At 36.3% G+C, this 18,547-nt stretch overlaps 1 protein-coding gene across 4 annotated transcripts in view; it reads left to right on the top strand.

Annotated features, from left to right (window-relative positions):
* The window catches only part of LOC107696122 (metabotropic glutamate receptor 1-like), a 30,567-nt gene that overhangs the window by 5,488 nt on the left and 6,532 nt on the right, over positions 1 to 18,547 (top strand). For 3 of the 4 annotated variants that reach the window (XM_016496305.1, XM_016496306.1, XM_016496308.1), the window contains exons 3-7: positions 4,722 to 4,971; positions 12,932 to 13,167; positions 13,858 to 13,866; positions 15,987 to 16,233; positions 17,883 to 18,054. In XM_016496305.1, the coding sequence (XP_016351791.1) occupies positions 4,722 to 4,971; positions 12,932 to 13,167; positions 13,858 to 13,866; positions 15,987 to 16,233; positions 17,883 to 18,054 (914 nt within the window). The remainder of the gene's footprint in view (positions 1 to 4,721; positions 4,972 to 12,931; positions 13,168 to 13,857; positions 13,867 to 15,986; positions 16,234 to 17,882; positions 18,055 to 18,547) is intronic. The other variant, XM_016496307.1, reaches the window with a different exon arrangement.

Genomic DNA, 18,547 nt, shown 5'->3' with positions numbered 1-18,547 from the left:
GAAGACCCTAAAGAATCATACCAACTTGTGGAAGATCAGTGTCCCCTTTGAAGCACAGCCACCACAAAATCAGACTTACTTTGAGATAATTCTGAGGTTAAATACATATTTAAAATCATAACAATAAATATTTTATTAGCTACGATACTGTTTTTGGAATCAAATCTTTACATAGCTATGACAGTAAACACTGGAATCTAACAATGCCTTGGAAAAAAACAGTTAATCTTTAAAAAATGAAGCATAGCTAATATACATAAACCCATATAGGAAATAATAGAGTTATTGAATATTTTACTCCAGACTGCTTTCTGAACGAGGGACAATTCAGGGCAGGTTTTGTTAAAAAGTTCAAATTGAAGGATAGATCAGTACCCAGTGTTCGTGATCCAGCTTTACCTCCAGAAGAAATAAGTCTGACACTTTATATTTTTTATGATTATTTGCAAATCGCCTTTAGTAACTGTAACTGATTACAATTACTTTTATTTTGTAATTAAATTACGTAATTCCGTTACATGTAACTAGTTACTCCCCAACACTGAATATTTGTGAGTCCAGTAGAAGCACATTGTTACAGCCTTCCCTGTCCGGTCAGCTGTGACCAGATTTCTATTTTTTTAAACATGGAGATCATGTGGATGTTACCGATCAAAATTGTTCTGTCATTTAACAACTATAAGCCAGATATGAAATTTGACTTAAAAGCTTACAACAACTGCTATTTCGTTAAGAGGGTGCTGGTATGATAGTGATTTCACCATTGTAGCTCATTTCTGATTGATTAGACTCCATGTTATAACACTCTCTAGTTTTCCTTACTTTGACTATAGATTGACAGAATGATAAGGTTGTGCAAGTCTGACTTTGAATATAAAAGCATGAACGTATAACAGACAGGATTTAAAGGGGTCATATGATGCAATTTCAAGTTTTCCTTTCTCTTTGGAGTGTTACAAGCTGTTCGTATAAGATCCCTAAAGTTGCAAAGACTAAAGTCTCAAACCCAAAGAGATATTCTTTATAAAAGTTAAGACTCGTCCACACCCTCCTAAAACACCTCGTTCAAACGCGCCCCCACATGTCTACGTCACTGTGTGGGAAGATTTGCATAACACCGCCGCCTAAATGTTCACGCAAAGAAAGAAGGCGTAACTTTGATTCTCGCTGTAGTATTGTTACTGCCACCGCCATGACGTGAAGACGCTGTATTTTGTTGTGAAATCGAAACTACTTGGTTTGGCCTTCCAAAAGAGAACACAACTAGAAATCAGTGGTTAAGTTGTATTTACAACACTGTTCCAGAACAGTTCAACCCAACTATTCAGATGTGTGCAGCGCATTTTACGGAAGACTGTTTCCTGAACCTGGGAGAGTAGCCTACAATGCCTTCAGTGCACAAAGGCTGTTTCTATAAAGTGGGGCAATTCCAACTTTGTAAGGACAGTCTGGCGCTTCTGACTCACAGCCTGTAAGTACATTTTCATATTTAAAGGATTTGCCACTGGCTTTGTAAAAATCGACGCGTTTCAGAAAGGCGGGGCATAGAGGAGAAACAATAATGTACAGTATGTGGAAAATAATGTGTTTTTTTTACCTTAAACCGCATAAACACATTGCATTACACCAAATACACAAAATAATGTTCTTTTTAGCAACGTCATATGACCCCTTTAAGTGTTAACGTTTTTAATTAAGTAAAAACAATTGGAAAAACTGTAATTTGAAGGTAATGATTGCACCACTCTTTAAATGTACCTAAATGGTAATTCACTCCCATTAGAGTTGTAGTGCGAGTGAACCAAAATACCTTTTATTATTTGCACATGGAAGCATGCTTTAATGACTCAGTCAGTTTCTCCATACATAATGAGGGTAATAATGTATTTTCCCCTTCCCTTCCCACAACATACACAGTTTATGTTGCTCCCTCTAGCATTGTTGTTTGTATCACTTTCAATTCAGTAGGTGATTTGAATATAAAATGTCCAGAGGTGGAAAGCGTGTCTGTTAAACCACACATTGAGATGATTAATGTCCTCATGGGCCACATCACTTTTTTTTCTGATACTGTTTTAATTCTGTTCCATTATAGCTGATGGAATTAAAAGTAAATAAGGTAAAAAATGACTTGGTATATATGCTCTTTAGGTTACTGTAAGCATACTTTAGTGAATAAAACACAATGTAACTTGTTTTTTTGTTAGTGATGTCCTCCTTGTTTCATATTAATAGACTTTGACACCTCTACATACTTCTAACAAGTATTTGTTAAAAAATCAGAATATCTTATAAAGGGGCACCTTTAGACAGATTTAAATAAGCAATATAATGCTAATTCTAAGTTCACTGCTCTGTTGGTTTGCTGATAAATGATTAGTAAAATGACTTTTCCCTCTCAGGAGAGACTGTGTAATGGTTTATCAGGCATGAACTAGATTCACAAACACAACATCAGTAACTCGGACAACATGGCCTGTTGCTCATAGTAACAGCAGAGATCTTTGATTACATTAATTACATGGCCAAATATAAATTCAGTTAAATGTCTCTAGTTTAGAGACATTTTAATGGCCATATTTAAACAGGCACCAGTTTGAAACAAGCTTCCATGGTAATCTTTAAAAAATACATAGAGTTCTATTGATGTAAATCCTTCTGAAAAATCTAAAACTAAAGCCTGCTTGCTGGTTTTAACTGGTTTAAGCTGGTCATCCAGCCTGGTCTTCAGCTGGTTTGGCTGATGTTCCAGTGTGAGCAGCTGAAAAGTGCCAAAAAAACACACACAAAAAAAAACAGCCAAGTCGGCACACTAATTAGTTATCACCAAAACAACAGAGCAGTGAACTTTGAGTATTAGAGTAAACATGTTTATTTAACACTCTACCTGTGGTACCTCTCTTTTGTAGGATATTCATATATTTTAACTATATGGATCAAATATGTCATCAGGATGACATCACTAACATCAGACTAGCTTCCTTTTTTAGCTGAACTATTTGTTTCAAAGCAGGCTCACATAATCTAACAAAGAATGAAAGGATTGAGTGTTTGGGATACAATATTATGTTAATTTGAGTTCGGTATCTTAACTCACAAGTCGTGAGTTTTATGATAGTAAGCAGAAAAGCTCAAATGAGACACCTTTAAAAATGACAAAGAGTTAAAAGACAATGATACAAACATTGTATTTTTTGTCAGAAAGAGAAAAAGGAAGTAAGCTAGTAAGAGAGGAACCTAAACCTGCAAATACATTTGTTCCAAACAATATAAAGAAAGAGGTAAACAGAGTAAAAAGGAATTCTTAGAGAGCCACAGAACAGTAAATGTGCTTGAATTGTTACCCGCACACCCACACTACAGAGACTGACCTCCAGACAGGCATCAGTGACCACACACCACTCATCTTTCCTGATTAGACAGTAGCACTGTTCTTCTCCTGAGCACAGTCAACAGTAGTGACCTCTGCTGCCTGCACAATGAGATGTAAATTTCGCCTGGCAGCCCAGACGTTGGATGGAACAGAAGATGTTTAAGTGTACCGTTGTGAGCCTGCACCTTTTGTACGGACCCGTTTCTGTTTCATACAATATTTTGAAAAGGACACAGAACATTCAAGTGACCTATTATGGTAATTTGCAGTAATTCTCAAGAGCGCCACAAAGTATTATTGGTGTCCTACTTGTTTAGTTACAGTACAATGCCTGTGGAATATAATTAAAGGATAATGTTCAGTCAGTTGGTCCTTACTGAAAAATAAACCCAGACCGGGTGATCAGGTCTTGAATCACTATGAAGGCATTTATTGCTTTGGCTTCTTACACAATAAATAAACAAATCATTGTGAAATATGAGAAGAAGAGAGATATGAGTTACTTAAAGGGATAGTTTACCCAAAAATGAAAATTCTGTAATTTTCTCACCCACATGTTGATGTTTTTGAAGAATGTTTCAACTGTTTTTGTATATACAATTAAATGTCAATGGGGTCCAAAACACGTTTGACTTTCATTCAAAAAAGCACTGAGATTTTGTAAAAATGTATTTATCTTCTATTGTGTCCTGAAATCATAAAGGTTTGGAATGACATGATGGCGAGTAAATGATGCCATGATTTTCATTTTTGGGTGAACTATCCCTTTAAGACTAGCTATGTAGAAAATCTGTTGCAGTTTATCAGTGATTATACAAAAAAATATTTGATTATAGAATGCTGTGCTCAACCAGTCAGATTGAAGTATTCCAAAAAGGCATTTATGTGAGTTTTTTACATTTTTTATTTATTTTGAATTTATGCATTTAGCAGACGCTTTTATCCAAAGCGACTTACAGTGCATTCAGGCTATACATTTTTTACCAGTATGTGAGTTCCCTGGGAATTGAACCCACGACCTTTTGCACTGCTAACACAATGCTCTACCACTGAGCCACAGGAACACCTGTGTTTATTTCTGTGTTTCTCATTCTAATTGTATGATGCCATTTGTATCCGAAATGGTGGTGACCATTTCTCCATTTCATGTTTTTCAGTTGCCTGTCTGCCTGTCATTTTGTGTCCTCCATAGTCAACTGTCATCCATTTCTTATCCTGGGCTCTGACTGGTCTGACAGGTGTTGGATCAGTAGCGGTAATCCATCCTCCATTCTGTGTCTTTGATTAGTTTCGTATGTGTTTTAGCGTATCCTTTATTAATCGTCCTACATTTTCTGTCTGAATGCAGGTAACTATGGAGAGAGTGGCATGGAGGCCTTTAAGGAGTTGGCCACAGAGGAAGGTCTATGTATCGCCCACTCTGATAAGATATACAGTAATGCTGGCGAAAAGCACTTTGACCGTCTGCTTAAGAAACTGCGGGAGCGTCTCCCCAAAGCCCGCGTGGTCCTCTGCTTCTGTGAAGGAATGACTGTTCGTGGCCTGCTGATGGCCATGCGGCGCCGTGGGGTTTCTGGAGAGTTCCAACTAATTGGAAGGTAAGGCTGAAAACCATTCCATTTCAAGGCAGGAGAAACTGCATCACTCACGATGCTTAGATATAATTTGATCATGTTCGATCATGTCAGAGGAATAAATTGCAAGCTTTGGAAGAGACACAGAGGGCAAAGAAGTCAAAATGACACCCACACTGTCTTGCTCATGGTTATATCACAACTGTATCATCTTTGATGCTTTTGCATATTGTGTGCAAAATAAGATTTTAGATTAAGATTAAGATTTAATGATTCTAATATTTTTATGTATGTGTTGCTTTAAGTGCCTATGCATGTGTTTCTTATTATGGTGAAAGAAGAAGAGACATCGGAATTGGAAATAAGTGTTGCTACAGAATACACAAGTTTCCAGGGAAACCAGATGAGATTAAATATGGACATTGTGAACAGAGGCGCTTTTCACACTTTTCACCACTAATGAATAATTTGTGATCCAGTAGCTGGCTCACAAATCCCTGGAAACTGCCTCCTGCCTTTGTCTTATGTGGTGTGAGTGTTTGAGTTTATGTTTGGGTGTGTGTGCCAGAGAGGGTGATCACTTGTTTTTAGATAGGGATGGAAAAATGCTGTGGGCTGGGTATTAAATATTCAGTCTCACAGCCTCTCAGGAAATGTATTTGATGCCAAATAACCAGTAGGCAAACAAAAAATGATCCTTGGTCCCCCAATAGTGAATGCATCATGCAATCACTTGTGACTTGGAAATTAAGAATGTGCCATATGTTACTAGCGTGTTTTCTAATCAGGATAATATATAGTAGACAGAATATAGAGTAGCAGAATCAAATATGGGACCCTAGCAGTATTGTTAACTAGGACTTAATTTGGACAACTTTAAAGGCGATTTTCTCAATATTTTTATTTTTTTGCACCCTCAGATTCCAGATTTTCAGAATAGTTCCAGAATAGTTGTATCTCAGCCAAATATTGTCCTATCCTAACAAACCATATATAAATGGAAAGCTTATTTATTCAGCTTTCGGATGATGTATACATCTCGAGAAATTGACCCTTATGACTGGTTTTGTGGTCTAGGGTCACATATATATATTCATATATTCATATCACATATATTCGAATAAATTAAAGTATAAATATTAGATGAAAACCTTTCAAAAAGTTGAACTACTGAAATTACTAAAACTGAAACAAAAATAAATTTAAGCTAAAAAGCACATAATTAAACTAAACACAAAATTACTCAAATTAAAATGAAAACTGAAAATAGAAAAATAGAATCTAATTAAAAGAATTAATAAATACTATAATAAGATACTAAAAAGACACTAGTCATCATTAGCCATACCTCCATAAAATATTTAGTTCTTACTTTGCTACTTATCATTGCAAGTCTCTCGAGAATACTAATTAGTCAGTTGTGGCATGTGGACAACTTGGTCAATTGGTCAAGCAGTCCAATATTTCCTAATTTTCGCCAAATTCGATTGGTGAATAATGTACAGTCAGCCAGTCAATATCGCAAAAGAGACCCCTTCATGATGATACAAGACCACCCCCCCCAGGTACCTCTAAGTGGATAGACAAATGGGTAACCAGTGTATTAAGATATCAACATATAATCAATCATACATTTTCCGCACAGTTCTGGGTTTGTTTTACAAAGGCTATACTCCGATCAGTCAGACTGTATGATAGCGAAATCAGAGCAACACTGGATAATATTCTCAGATGGAATCCTTGCAGACTTGAAGATCTGGAAATGAATTGTATCAGCTATCTTGTTTAATCTATATCAAGGAAACATCTAAAGCCCACCCACGTACGATCACAGGCAGGCCATCATATTCAGATAACAGACTTTCTAGGTCAAAACATTGTATCTGGAATCTGGATTTTTGTCTATTTTCGTATTTGCATGACCCTGTCTCATTCAGTTTTCAGCTGGGTAATAGAAATTAACATGTGTGTTTTTACCAGTACATGTTTGAGAGGAAAGGAGAGAATAGGAGAGACAGACAGCAAAACCGCTTTTGGGAACTGATGGAGATTTATTCATTAAAACACGTCGTGCATTGTCATGATAATCTGAGTCCAAGCCTTCAAGCCAAGACAGTTGATGATGTGTATCTGAGATAGACACAAAATGAGAGAGAAGGAGAGAGTGATTAAGAAAAAGAGAGAGAAAGGGAGGGAGTATGTTTGGAGAGCTCTTCTGTGAAAAAGAGGATGAGATCCAGGTGTTCTTCTCCTCTGCTTTGGCCTTAGCCAGCTCATGTCTCACCAAAAACCAGGCTATGTAATTTTCCACAGCAGAAGAAAAAACATTGAATCGGAATTTCTAATCAACATCCTCAGTCTCCCGGGCAGCTTCACTTGAACGCTTATTACATTGGATTCCTCAGAAGTTGTCAGGCTATACTGGGCACTGTGTTTGCCTCTGCCTCTTAATGATCATGGTTCATTCCCGCTATATTTTTTTACCCCTTATTTAAAGTCCCATACAGCATGTGCCCCAGAGATATTTTCATAGTCACATGTTATTGCTCTCAGGACAGAAAAACAACATCAGCTTCTCAGTATTTCAGCTGTGTTTCAAGCACTGACAGGAATCCAAATTAAATGTTTAAACGGCAGCACTCTCCTCCCCTAGTGCCTTCTGTGTTCCCAGTCCCAATAATCCTTTTGCGCTTTCCTCCAAAAATTCCTTCTCGCCTCTCATTACACATTCAGATAAAGAAGAAAGAAAAAGAAGATTCAGAAAAGAGAATATGACTGTTTCTTCAGTCAAACTCAACACCACGGTGATAGACTAATGTGGGCAGTTTATGAATGTTTTAAGTGGTTGCTAGTTGCTAGGTGGTTGGTAATATAGGTGGTGGATATATACTCTCACAATTATTTATGCTTTCACTTGGTAGGTGATATATAAATTAGTACAGTATATACACATTTTTGTGTTATTACTGTACATTCTTTAAGTTTCCTCTTGCAACTTGAACGTCCCTGAGAAGCCCTCTCTCTTTAATTAGCATCATGCTGCCTCTCCTTAATGTAAGATGCTATTAAAATATCAAATTCAATATACAGTTTATTAATATAATGAATATGTATATAGTATTTCCTCTAACCACAAAACGTGGCATAATGTCTGGCATAATGGACTAAGATGATAAAGACCAAATGCTGTTCTGTATATACTTTGAGTCAACAACAAGACATATAGGCTTTTTTTTTGCCTATAAATTGTCTTTATCATCCGTTATTATGCCACATTAAGCGTTTTGCTGTATGGGAGGACAAGTGAAAGTTTGCGCATTGTGTTCATGGCCATCTGCTTGCCTTGTAGTACATTAAATAATAACTATATATCGAATTTGATCTTTTAATTGCACTTAATGTATCTTAATACATTACGCCATGTTAAGTGTTTATGTTTTTCTACAGGAGGAAAACGCTTAACGAGAGACTTTGTGCATTGCGTTCATATTCTGCTGTTCTGTGGCCACGGATTTGCGGGTCTTGTCTTTTTCTTGCAGGACCCTGTATGTTATAGTACTAAATTAGTTTTAATAATTTAATCACCACAGCGTCTTGTCTCCGTTGGCAACACGCACGATTTGTGTCGATTGCAAGTGACGTCGCAGGTAGCGGAGAGTGCAAGTGGCGATTGCAAGTGACTTCGTAATTTAGTTTCTTTTGTCTTGTCTTCACCACCTGGCTATACTGTTGTAAAATGTTGAGAGATTCAAACAAAAAGTAATCAATAAATAGAACAAAATAAAAAATAAAAAAGACTGCAAGTGACGTCGCTAGCGGAAGTGCAAGTGTCTGAGAGTGCAAGCCTGAGAATGCACGTCTGAGAGTGCAAGCACCAAGCTGCAGCCAGACCCTTTTGCTCAGCTCTGCTCATCCTGTGAGAATATTGCAGATTTTTTTTTTCTATAATCAGCTGTCATCTTGTCATTGTTTTTGATTGTCTTTGAGATGTGTCTCGTCATGGATGGAAATTAGTAGTCTTATCAGTGTGTCCCATTCACCAGGGGCCTAAACCATGGTTTGGTACCAATTATACCATCAGTTTAGTTTGTACCAAGCCTGGGTTTTTAGTGGCTCGGCTTTTCATCACCGGGGCAAGTTATGTTCTGGACCAATCAGCTGTGAGCAAAGTGGCACACCTCTGGCATATTAAAGTTACTCCCCCTTTTTCTCTTGCTCCAAATTAAAGTTCACTAGTTATAGTTTTTTTAAGACAATGTTGTTTTCACTTTTAGTGATGATTATTGTTTTAGAATTGTTTTATATCATATTCATGCAATTATTATACACTTAAACCATTACATTTTAAACATTTTTTACAATCTATTACATATATTACATTACAATCCAATAATTATTAAGTGTTCAGTTATAATCCAGTCTTCAGCGTCACATGATCCTTCAGAAATCATTCTAATATATTGATTTGGTGTTCAAGAAACATTATCAAATATTATTATCATTATCTTATTATCAGTGTGTATGTGTGTGTATGCATGCATGTATGTATATGTTGATGGTGTGTCTACACACACACACACACACACACGCATCATTCTTTCAAAAAGTATTTTTTATGTTGTTATTTTATGTTTTGTCTGTCAGTAGAGGGCAATCTTAAAATGTCAACATTGTTACCATGGTATTGTTAGATAAACAACTGATAATTGAGAAGTAATTATTTGTATAAATATAAGATTTAAATTCTGTTTCTAAGAGGCATAATTATATGCCCACATTTTACATTTCATGTATTTTATTATTTGTTACAAAATTCTCAATACATTTTAAAAATCACTCATCAAACTAGAAATGGACGTCTGTTTCATAGTATGACCCTACAACCATTGCTAATGATAATCTGACTTAAAAGTGCTTGACCTCATTTTATCTTAGTTTGACAGTGTTTAATCAGTGTTTTTTAATAAAGCATAGTGTCTTTGAGCTCAGTCCTGGATTTACTTCTGCTTCTTGTGTTACCCTTTATGGTTTCATGTTCTAAACTTGCCTTATGACTTTAGCACAATTCTTTACCACGTTTGTATTTAAGTGGGTCATTTACTCATAGGTGCGCTTGAACTCTCCAAATAGCTTTTCTTCTGAGGTTATGTTCTCCTCAAGTAATGTGGAGAATTGGATTCAGCATTCTTCAGTGCATTTAGTACTGCATGATTGCCTGTGACCTCCTTGTAAAAGTTATCATCTGCGGATATTGCGAATTTGTAAGAGAACCACTCTTGTAAAGCCCCGCGGAGGCTGATTCTCAGGAAACATCTCTTTCTCATTAGCCCTCTATTTTAAATGTATTAATTAGTCATGAGGGTGAGCAGAGATTGAGAAAGAGTGACTTTAACAGGTTTTCGAAATGTCTGCATACGGGAAGTTGCAACATTTGGCTGTAAAATCAGTTCATTAGAATAAAACTTGGGATATAACTGTAAGAAGAGATAAAAGACACAGGAAACGAGAAAAAAAATACTGTTTTGTGTGAGAGTTTGGCACAAAAACAAGCCTAGAAAGCAAGGTAGCTGGGTTGAATCAGCATTAACATTATAGACTCTGGGAAGCTGCAGATATAAATCTGTTTGTGTTGACCTGCCAGTCTTTTGCAGCACTTCACAGGCGCTCTGAGGTCACTTTCAAGTCTTTAAGGTTCAAACAGCTACAGCGAAACTACATTAGAGCGAGGAAAGCCTGCAGGCATCCCAGCAGCCCTGTCATTGGAACTGTATTACACCACGTCCCATAGGACTTCAAGCACATCTGTTTGTGCTCAGACTGCTGTTGTAATGTTTAAGAGGTTGATTCTACACTGTTTACTTCATGTCACTACGCACGTTTTCAAGTTTTGTCCCGTGTGAATTCAAAGAATATTTAAAAGAGGCTGACATTGAAAGGTTTGGGGTATGAATGGACTGATTTGGGGTGTTTAGGAGGGAAAAAAGGACATGTAGAGAGGCCATGACAAAGGCTCGCCATGTGTGTATGTGAATGTGAGATGGAGAGAGAGAGTAATAGAGGCAGATGAAAGTTGGTGTGGGGCAAGTGAGAGCAGGCGTGATGGGGGCTCCCAGCAGCAATGGTGCTTGTGAAACACAGAGCCAGGCTGCTGCTAACTGGAGCGCCATGAATTAGTAAAGGCTTCTGGATGAGTTCTAATGGTCCTCAGCCTAAGCCTGCACTGTCTTACTCAGTCCTCTAGAGAGGATCTAGCAACAGTCAACCAGAGCACACATGCACAATATACTGGATTTGAATGAGTAATGAGAGAATGGAGGATAGGAAAAGAAAAGAGAGGAGGACCAAAAAAGCAGAGCATCTAGTCACCATTGGCGAACATTGTCTTCATCCATATGCCGTTTTATCATCTGGTGAGGTTAGTTAATTACATCTTTAGATCTTTAGTGTTTTCTGCACGCAACAACAAACACAGCACAAGCTGTAATGTTCGATTCTTAAACAAAATTGAGTCTTATGAACCAGTTCTTTTTTTTTCTATTTTAATATATTTTAAAATGTGATGACAAAACTGAATTTTCAGCAGCCATTGTTCTAGTCTTCAGTGTCACGTGATCCTTCAGAAGTCATTCTAATATGCTGCATTGGTGCTCATGAAACATTTCTTCTTATTATAAATGTTAAAAACATTGTGCTGCTTAATATTTTGTGGACCTTTCTTTGATTCTTTGATGTATAGAAAGTTCAAGAACAGCTTTATTTAAAATAGAAATTTATATAGAAATATTGTAACATAAATGTCTTTGCTGTCATTTACTGTAATATATTCTAAAAACAACAAATATTTTGTATATTTTTTAAAGAAAGGGCAAAAAGGGAGTGAAGGAGAGGAGAGAAGGGAGAAGTAAAGAAACAAGATTAGGAATGGTAAAAAACCAGGCACAATAATAAGTGTGCACTGAGACAAGGCGAGAAGTGAGAAAATCGAAAATGATGTGGGGAAGGTGAACATGTTGAAATTAATCTAAGCAGACAATTAGGGATGGATGGAGCTGTGATGAAATCAAACAGCTCCTGTCCGCCTACAGTATGTGCCATCGCTGCTGAAGTTAGCCTGTCTTCAGCCTCAGGACACTGCCATATCTGCCTATCATAGCAGCACAGTGAGTCTACCTGAGCTTCAGCTCATTCATTATTCATAGAGGTAATAAAACTCTCTGTAGAGCTCTGCTCTATCTAATCTCTGCCATTTTCCGCTCTACTGTGGGGTGCAAAGCTGTTTAGGGAGATGTATTTTAGGTCAATGCCTCTAAAGGTAATTTTGTCTAATTCGCTCTATGATACCACAATACCGCTGGTGTGCAGGGAAGTTGGGCAAGTAGAGAATGATGAAGAAATGGATTAATGGGATACTTAACTGAATAACAAAACATAATAAGCAAAACATGCTGACTGTGAGAAATATGTCAGTGGAGAATGAGGTAAGAAAGAAAATGGAGGTCCTAAAGTCTGCAGTGACTAGTAAAAATGCTTCTATTTTTCATTTTTCTAATTTAATAATAACTGTATTATATTATAAATAAATGTATAAAATCAGCATAACAGTTTAAGTTAAAATGGCTTATAAAATGAAAACGTAATAGACATAATTTCTTTCTTTTACTTTAATGACACCAGGATTCGAGTTAGTAATAGGGTAGAATATGAAATATATCTTTCAATGATTTTTATTTAAATCAATTTACTTGTTCAAAAGTTCCATACATTCACAAAATCCTAAAATGTTCAGTCCACTTCCAGGATTACATAATATCAGCTAAACAGAAGCACTCACAGCCCAACACTGAAATGCTTTGGTGCCCACTGGTGTAACCGAATCTCATTTGTATGCAGTAATATGAAAGCCATGTTTATACAAAGAAGCTGGATCTTTATGACACAAATTCCTCATCATCTGACATGTTATGTTCTCTCTCACCTTCTGAAGTGATGGCTGGGCAGATCGTGATGAGGTGGTAGAAGGATATGAGCAGGAAGCAGATGGTGGGATCACAATGAAGCTGCAAACGGAAGAAGTTCAGTCATTTAATGACTACTTTCTGAAGCTGCGTTTGGACACCAATACAAGGAACCCGTGGTTTGCTGAGTTCTGGCAGTACCGCTTCCAGTGCCGCATTCCTGGTCATCCTCAGGAGAACCATAACTACCAGAAAATCTGCACAGGTAAACAAAGAACCAGAAGATGTTCAAATTATATCAATATGAATATGTAAGATATCTGTAACATTTAATATTAGCTCTAATTAAAATAAAGGAGAACAAGTAGATGTATATGTGACCCTGGACCACAAAACCAGTCATAAGTCGCACGGCTATATTTGTAGCAATAGCCAAAAATACATTGTGTGGGTCAAAATTATTGATTTTTCTTTTATGCCAAAAATGATTAGGATATTAAGTATAGATCATGTTCCATGAAGATATTTTGTAAATTTCCTACTGTAAATATATAAAAACTAAATTTTTGATTAGTAACATGCATTGCTAAGAACTTCATTTGGACAATTATAAAGGTGATTTTCTCAATATTTTGATTTTTTTTGCACCCTCAGATTCCAGATTTTCAAATAGTTGTATCTCGGCCAAATATTGTCCTATCCTAACAATCCATACATCAATGGAAAGTATAATAATATATATTCAGCTTTCAGATGATGTATAAATCTCAATTTCAAAAAATTGACACTTAAGACTGGTTTTGTGGTCCAGGGTCACATATATTGTCAGTTTGGCAATATGTTGTTTTGCATATATTTGTCTGATTGAATTCATTTACTGAATGATTAATGGTATCTCTGTATATTTCCCTCCATTTTTTTTCATGTAATTATCGTCTGGTCGGCGCTTTAAAAGGTGATATAGGTAAACTGAGTTGTGCCCCCTCATCTTTTGTGCTTTTCTAATAATTCTTCTCTTTGCCTGTCCACATAGAAATATAGTTTAACATCTTTTAAATATATCTTCTGAAATATTATTTTAGTACGTAATATTTTATTCAGAAAGCACTTGAGAGTAAAAAAACGCTGCTTCTGCCACAGTTTGTTTTTACAAATTTTATTTTGCATAAAAATAATCAAACACAAAGAACAAATACAATCTTAATGTAATTGGATCACTAAAGCCTAAATATCTAAGTCTGTGTAGTAATGTAGGTTAGGTTTTGATTGTTTTAATAAGTGACAAGAGCTTATAGTTTGTTATTGTTCTCTTCTTCTGAAAGACCCTCATGGTGGTAAGTGAGAGTTGATGAGAGACATTATGATGTTATGATACCTGCACCGAAGAAGCACTTCACTATGGCAACAGACAGCACAATAGGTTGGACTGTGCTTGGCTTCTTTGACTGGCAGAGCTATTCTCAGTTATGAAGATGATGTGCAGTTCAGAAAGGCATCACATACAGTGAAGATGGGAAATGAAACTGTGACAGAAAAACATCAGCCAGTTTCATCATTGTCATTATAAAAAGCTGTAGACCCTCTGTAAATATACTTATCCTGTAGAACTCTATGAACATTTATCTCAAAGCTTGCTACAAAGTCTGTTCTTTGTCTCATATTTTATAGCTGTATCCTGACCATGCACTTGGAAAGGCATCAGATTGATATTGATCATAAAATTTTGAAGAGCTGTATCTCTAAAAGACTTCAATTTAGCCTAAAAGTCAAGCAAAGTCAGACACTATGCTGCCAAAATAAGATATCAGTCCAGCTTTTCTGTGCTGCTTGTAGGGTAGGCTTGATGGCACTGAGAGCACAAGAGAAACTTGCACAAGAAGAAATAAGCCATCACAAAGTGTGTGTGTGAAACTGTGTGAATGCGCAAAGAAAAGACACAATCACAATGTATCGAGGTACCCACACAGTTTGCATGTGTGTAAGAGTGAAGAGTTCACCTGGTTGATTTAGTCACTGCATAAATAATTTTCTGAATCAATATTTTTCTCTTTTTTCCTGCATACATATCTGTACATGCTTAAATCAAAACAACATTACGTGAGAAGCAAAACTGCATTAATTAAATGTAAAATTAAAATGATTAAAATCTCACCCCATTGGCAAGTTTGTTCTTGTTTTATGCATAAATCTCACTAAACTTTGATCATTTAAGCTTAAAACAAGAAAAAATATGAGGGTTTAAAAAATTAGCAGTTTTTCTTTTCATGTGAATTTATTTTGTTTTAAGGATGGATGTTTTAAATAATTTTTACTGAAAAAAAAACAAGACAAAAGTACTGATTAAGAAAATTATTTATTTATTTTGCAGTGCACAGCTTGTGCAGTTCCAGGAACTACATTTAAATGATAATTAATTTAGTGAATCTATGATTTAATTTAATAAATCTGCAAAAATGTCAACAATTCTGTGTTTTTCTGTCAATATGGGGTGCTGTGTGTACATTAATGAGGAAAAAAAATTAACTTAAATGATTTTAGCAAATGGCTGCAATATAACAAAGAGTGAAAAATTTAAGGGGGTCTGAATACTTTCCGTACCCACTGTATATGTAGCACTAGAATGGCTTTTCCATCGGCTGGCTTATGAATATGGCTTTTGTCCAGTGGTCCAGTGCTAAGATATGAAATTCAAAGAAAGCATGTAGTTTGCCAGGACGCTCCTTCCTTTTATTCAGTCTCTTCAGTGTATTAAATGTGATCTCATTTTAATATTAGGGGCATGAAATTATATATAACATTAAGAGAAAGTGACATTCTGCCTTTAGTATTCTGTAATAATCAGAAATTTGCTAATATATTGGTTTATATTTTGAAAGCACAGAGCCTCTGGCTATACTTAGTTTTTCGGGGTAATTTAATTCATTTAGCATCCATATTTTTTATTTGCTAAATTGCCAACAAATTCAATAGATAAACAAATATAAAAAACACAAATCCTGGATGGATGGAGGCAGAGTGGCACAAATTCGACTGCTGTCCTCACTTTAATCTTGCTCACATTGGTTTAAAATCTTTCCTTGACAGGAAATGAGAGCTTGAAAGACAACTATGTCCAGGATAGCAAGATGGGTTTCGTGATCAATGCGATTTATGCGATGGCTCATGGTCTTCATGACATGCATGAAGAGCTGTGCCCAGACCATGTTGGCCTGTGCGAGGCAATGGATCCCATTGATGGCAGTAAGCTGCTGGACTATATTCTCAAGACCTCTTTTACCGGCGTGTCTGGGGAGGAAATCTACTTTGATGTAAATGGAGACTCACCTGGAAGGTAAATGATAAGAATACTTTGTATGTGCTAGTACTAGTGTGTTATTTCAAAACCTAGAAAGCTACCTATAGAGGCATCATAGCTTAGGGTCCGAAGGGTAGGCAACCTCACATATGACGTTTGTGGAGAAGTAAATCCCAGAATGTTTAAAAAAAAAAGAAAAAAGCGGAAAATATACTGATTATAAATAACCTCATTTCATTCAATATAGAGTCTATAGAGTAAATAAAAATGTACAGTTTTATCCAAAATCTGTGTATTTTATGCTTAAAGTATCATGCTGTTTACTTTTGTAACATGCTAACATCAAAAACTATTGCATGTGGAGTTGCTACATTGCAAAGTAGATTGTTCCAAACCAGTCACCTTGCTGAATTTTTTTTTTTAATTAAATTAAAAATAAATAAATAAATAAATAAAAATAAAACACACATTTAAACCAGCCTACCTACTTTGCTGGTAATGGTTTTAAGATGGTCTCCCAGCCTGGCCAAATTTAGCTCGGCGGTCTGGTGTTTCACTCTGACCACTTGAAATGTGCCCAAAACCACTGTAAAACAAACCCTGCCACAGGTTGGGATACCAGCTAAGACTAGTTTAGTTATAGTTCAGAGTAAACCACAATTATTGTGTGTAGTTTTATGCTTGGATTATTACACTGTTAGCTTAGCAACATGCTAACATTACTAGGGTGGCCATTTGTCCTCTTTTTCTTGGACATGTCGTGACTGGGATTTCTAAATTGCCTGAAATGTCCAGGTTTTGACTTTGCTTTCCTACTAACATGTTCTCTATAGTCCTCAGAATTTATATGTGTACACGTATTTGCTTTGCTGACCGCTATCTGTATATCCCACACCAAGACTGGTCAATTATGTACAATGCCTGCACACTACTTTTTAGTCCTTACCTTCAGCAAGTATGAAAACAAATTCAAAGTCCTGACATTTTAGGCAATTTAGAAATCATATCCATAAGATGTCCGGGAAAATGAGAATCTATGGTCACCCTAAACATCGCACACAATTGCCCTTGGAATTGCTACCTATGTAGCGCATTCTAAATGAGGCAGAGTGTTTGGAAGGTGCCTTAGAAGGAAACTACCAGTGTACCAAGGCAGCTCACTAGGTTTTGAAACAGAACTAGTTTAAGGTCAAAGTGACAACTCACACCTGAATGGCCAGTGTGACACTGACCATTTTGAATACCTATTCTCTACGGCAACAATTGATCACACATTACCTCAGGTTAGATTTGGCACCCTAGCCAACACATGCAAAAAGGTGCGTATCAGATGGTAATGGACTTGGAGTGGAACAGATTGCCTGTCTCAAGGAGATGCTTCAGTCCTCTCCACTCCAATGTGTGCGCTTGTGACACTTTGCCTCATCTGTAAGCTAGGGAGTGTCATTAGTATGGATGAGTAGACTGAGCACTCGGGAGGTTGTGGATTCATATCCCAGGTGGAGGATGCGAAGTTGAGAGACTTGGATGTGTGAACATAGTAAAAGTGTGAACTCTGCCTCTTGCTAGTCCCGAGGCTTCAGCAGTGCCGAGCTATTTATTATGGCAGACTTGCTCTTTTTCTTTCTCTTTTTTTTCATTACCCATATCATTACCCCCCTCTCTCTCTTTTTCTATGCTCTAAGGTATGATATTATGAATCTACAGTATGTGGAGGAGCTGGGCCGCTATGATTACATTAATGTGGGGTCGTGGCACGAAGGTCTTCTGAGCATCAGTGATTACAAACTCATGACGAACCGCACTGAGATGGTCCGATCCGTCTGCAGCGAACCGTGCTCTAAGGGACAGATCAAGGTGTGTATATAGCATAATTATATATTCATTGTATTTCCAGATGAAAACTATTTAAAGTTGAAGTGTGATTTTTTTAAATAGTTTCTAATATCCCAGATTAATATACAAATGGATTTTTCCCACTGATTTATTCCACGTGATTTAAGTATAAAGAAGTTCACAAAACAAGTGGAAAAAAAGCTACCAGTACAGTAAGACAAAATACCCCCCTAATGGTTATTAATGAATGTAAATTAACATCTCAAGGAATGTATCATTTTAAGAATTTTTAGATAAGAAAAATTTCAATGAAAAAAAGATTGTACTAAAATAACTCAATAAGAAGTCATTTACAGTCTATACATTGATAGACTGATGAGTTATTGCAATAGTTTTTAAATTTATCTTTAACTTAATCTTTTTCAAAGCATTGGCAAACAGCTTAATACAATTGCAAAATTTTATTTTTCTCCTTATTATTCCTATATATACTGTATATATATATATATATATA

Source organism: Sinocyclocheilus anshuiensis, unplaced genomic scaffold (genome assembly GCF_001515605.1).
Source record: "Sinocyclocheilus anshuiensis isolate Anshui unplaced genomic scaffold, SAMN03320099.WGS_v1.1 scaffold306, whole genome shotgun sequence".
NCBI lineage: Eukaryota > Metazoa > Chordata > Actinopteri > Cypriniformes > Cyprinidae > Sinocyclocheilus > Sinocyclocheilus anshuiensis.
This window is presented reverse-complemented; position numbering and strand designations above follow the sequence as displayed.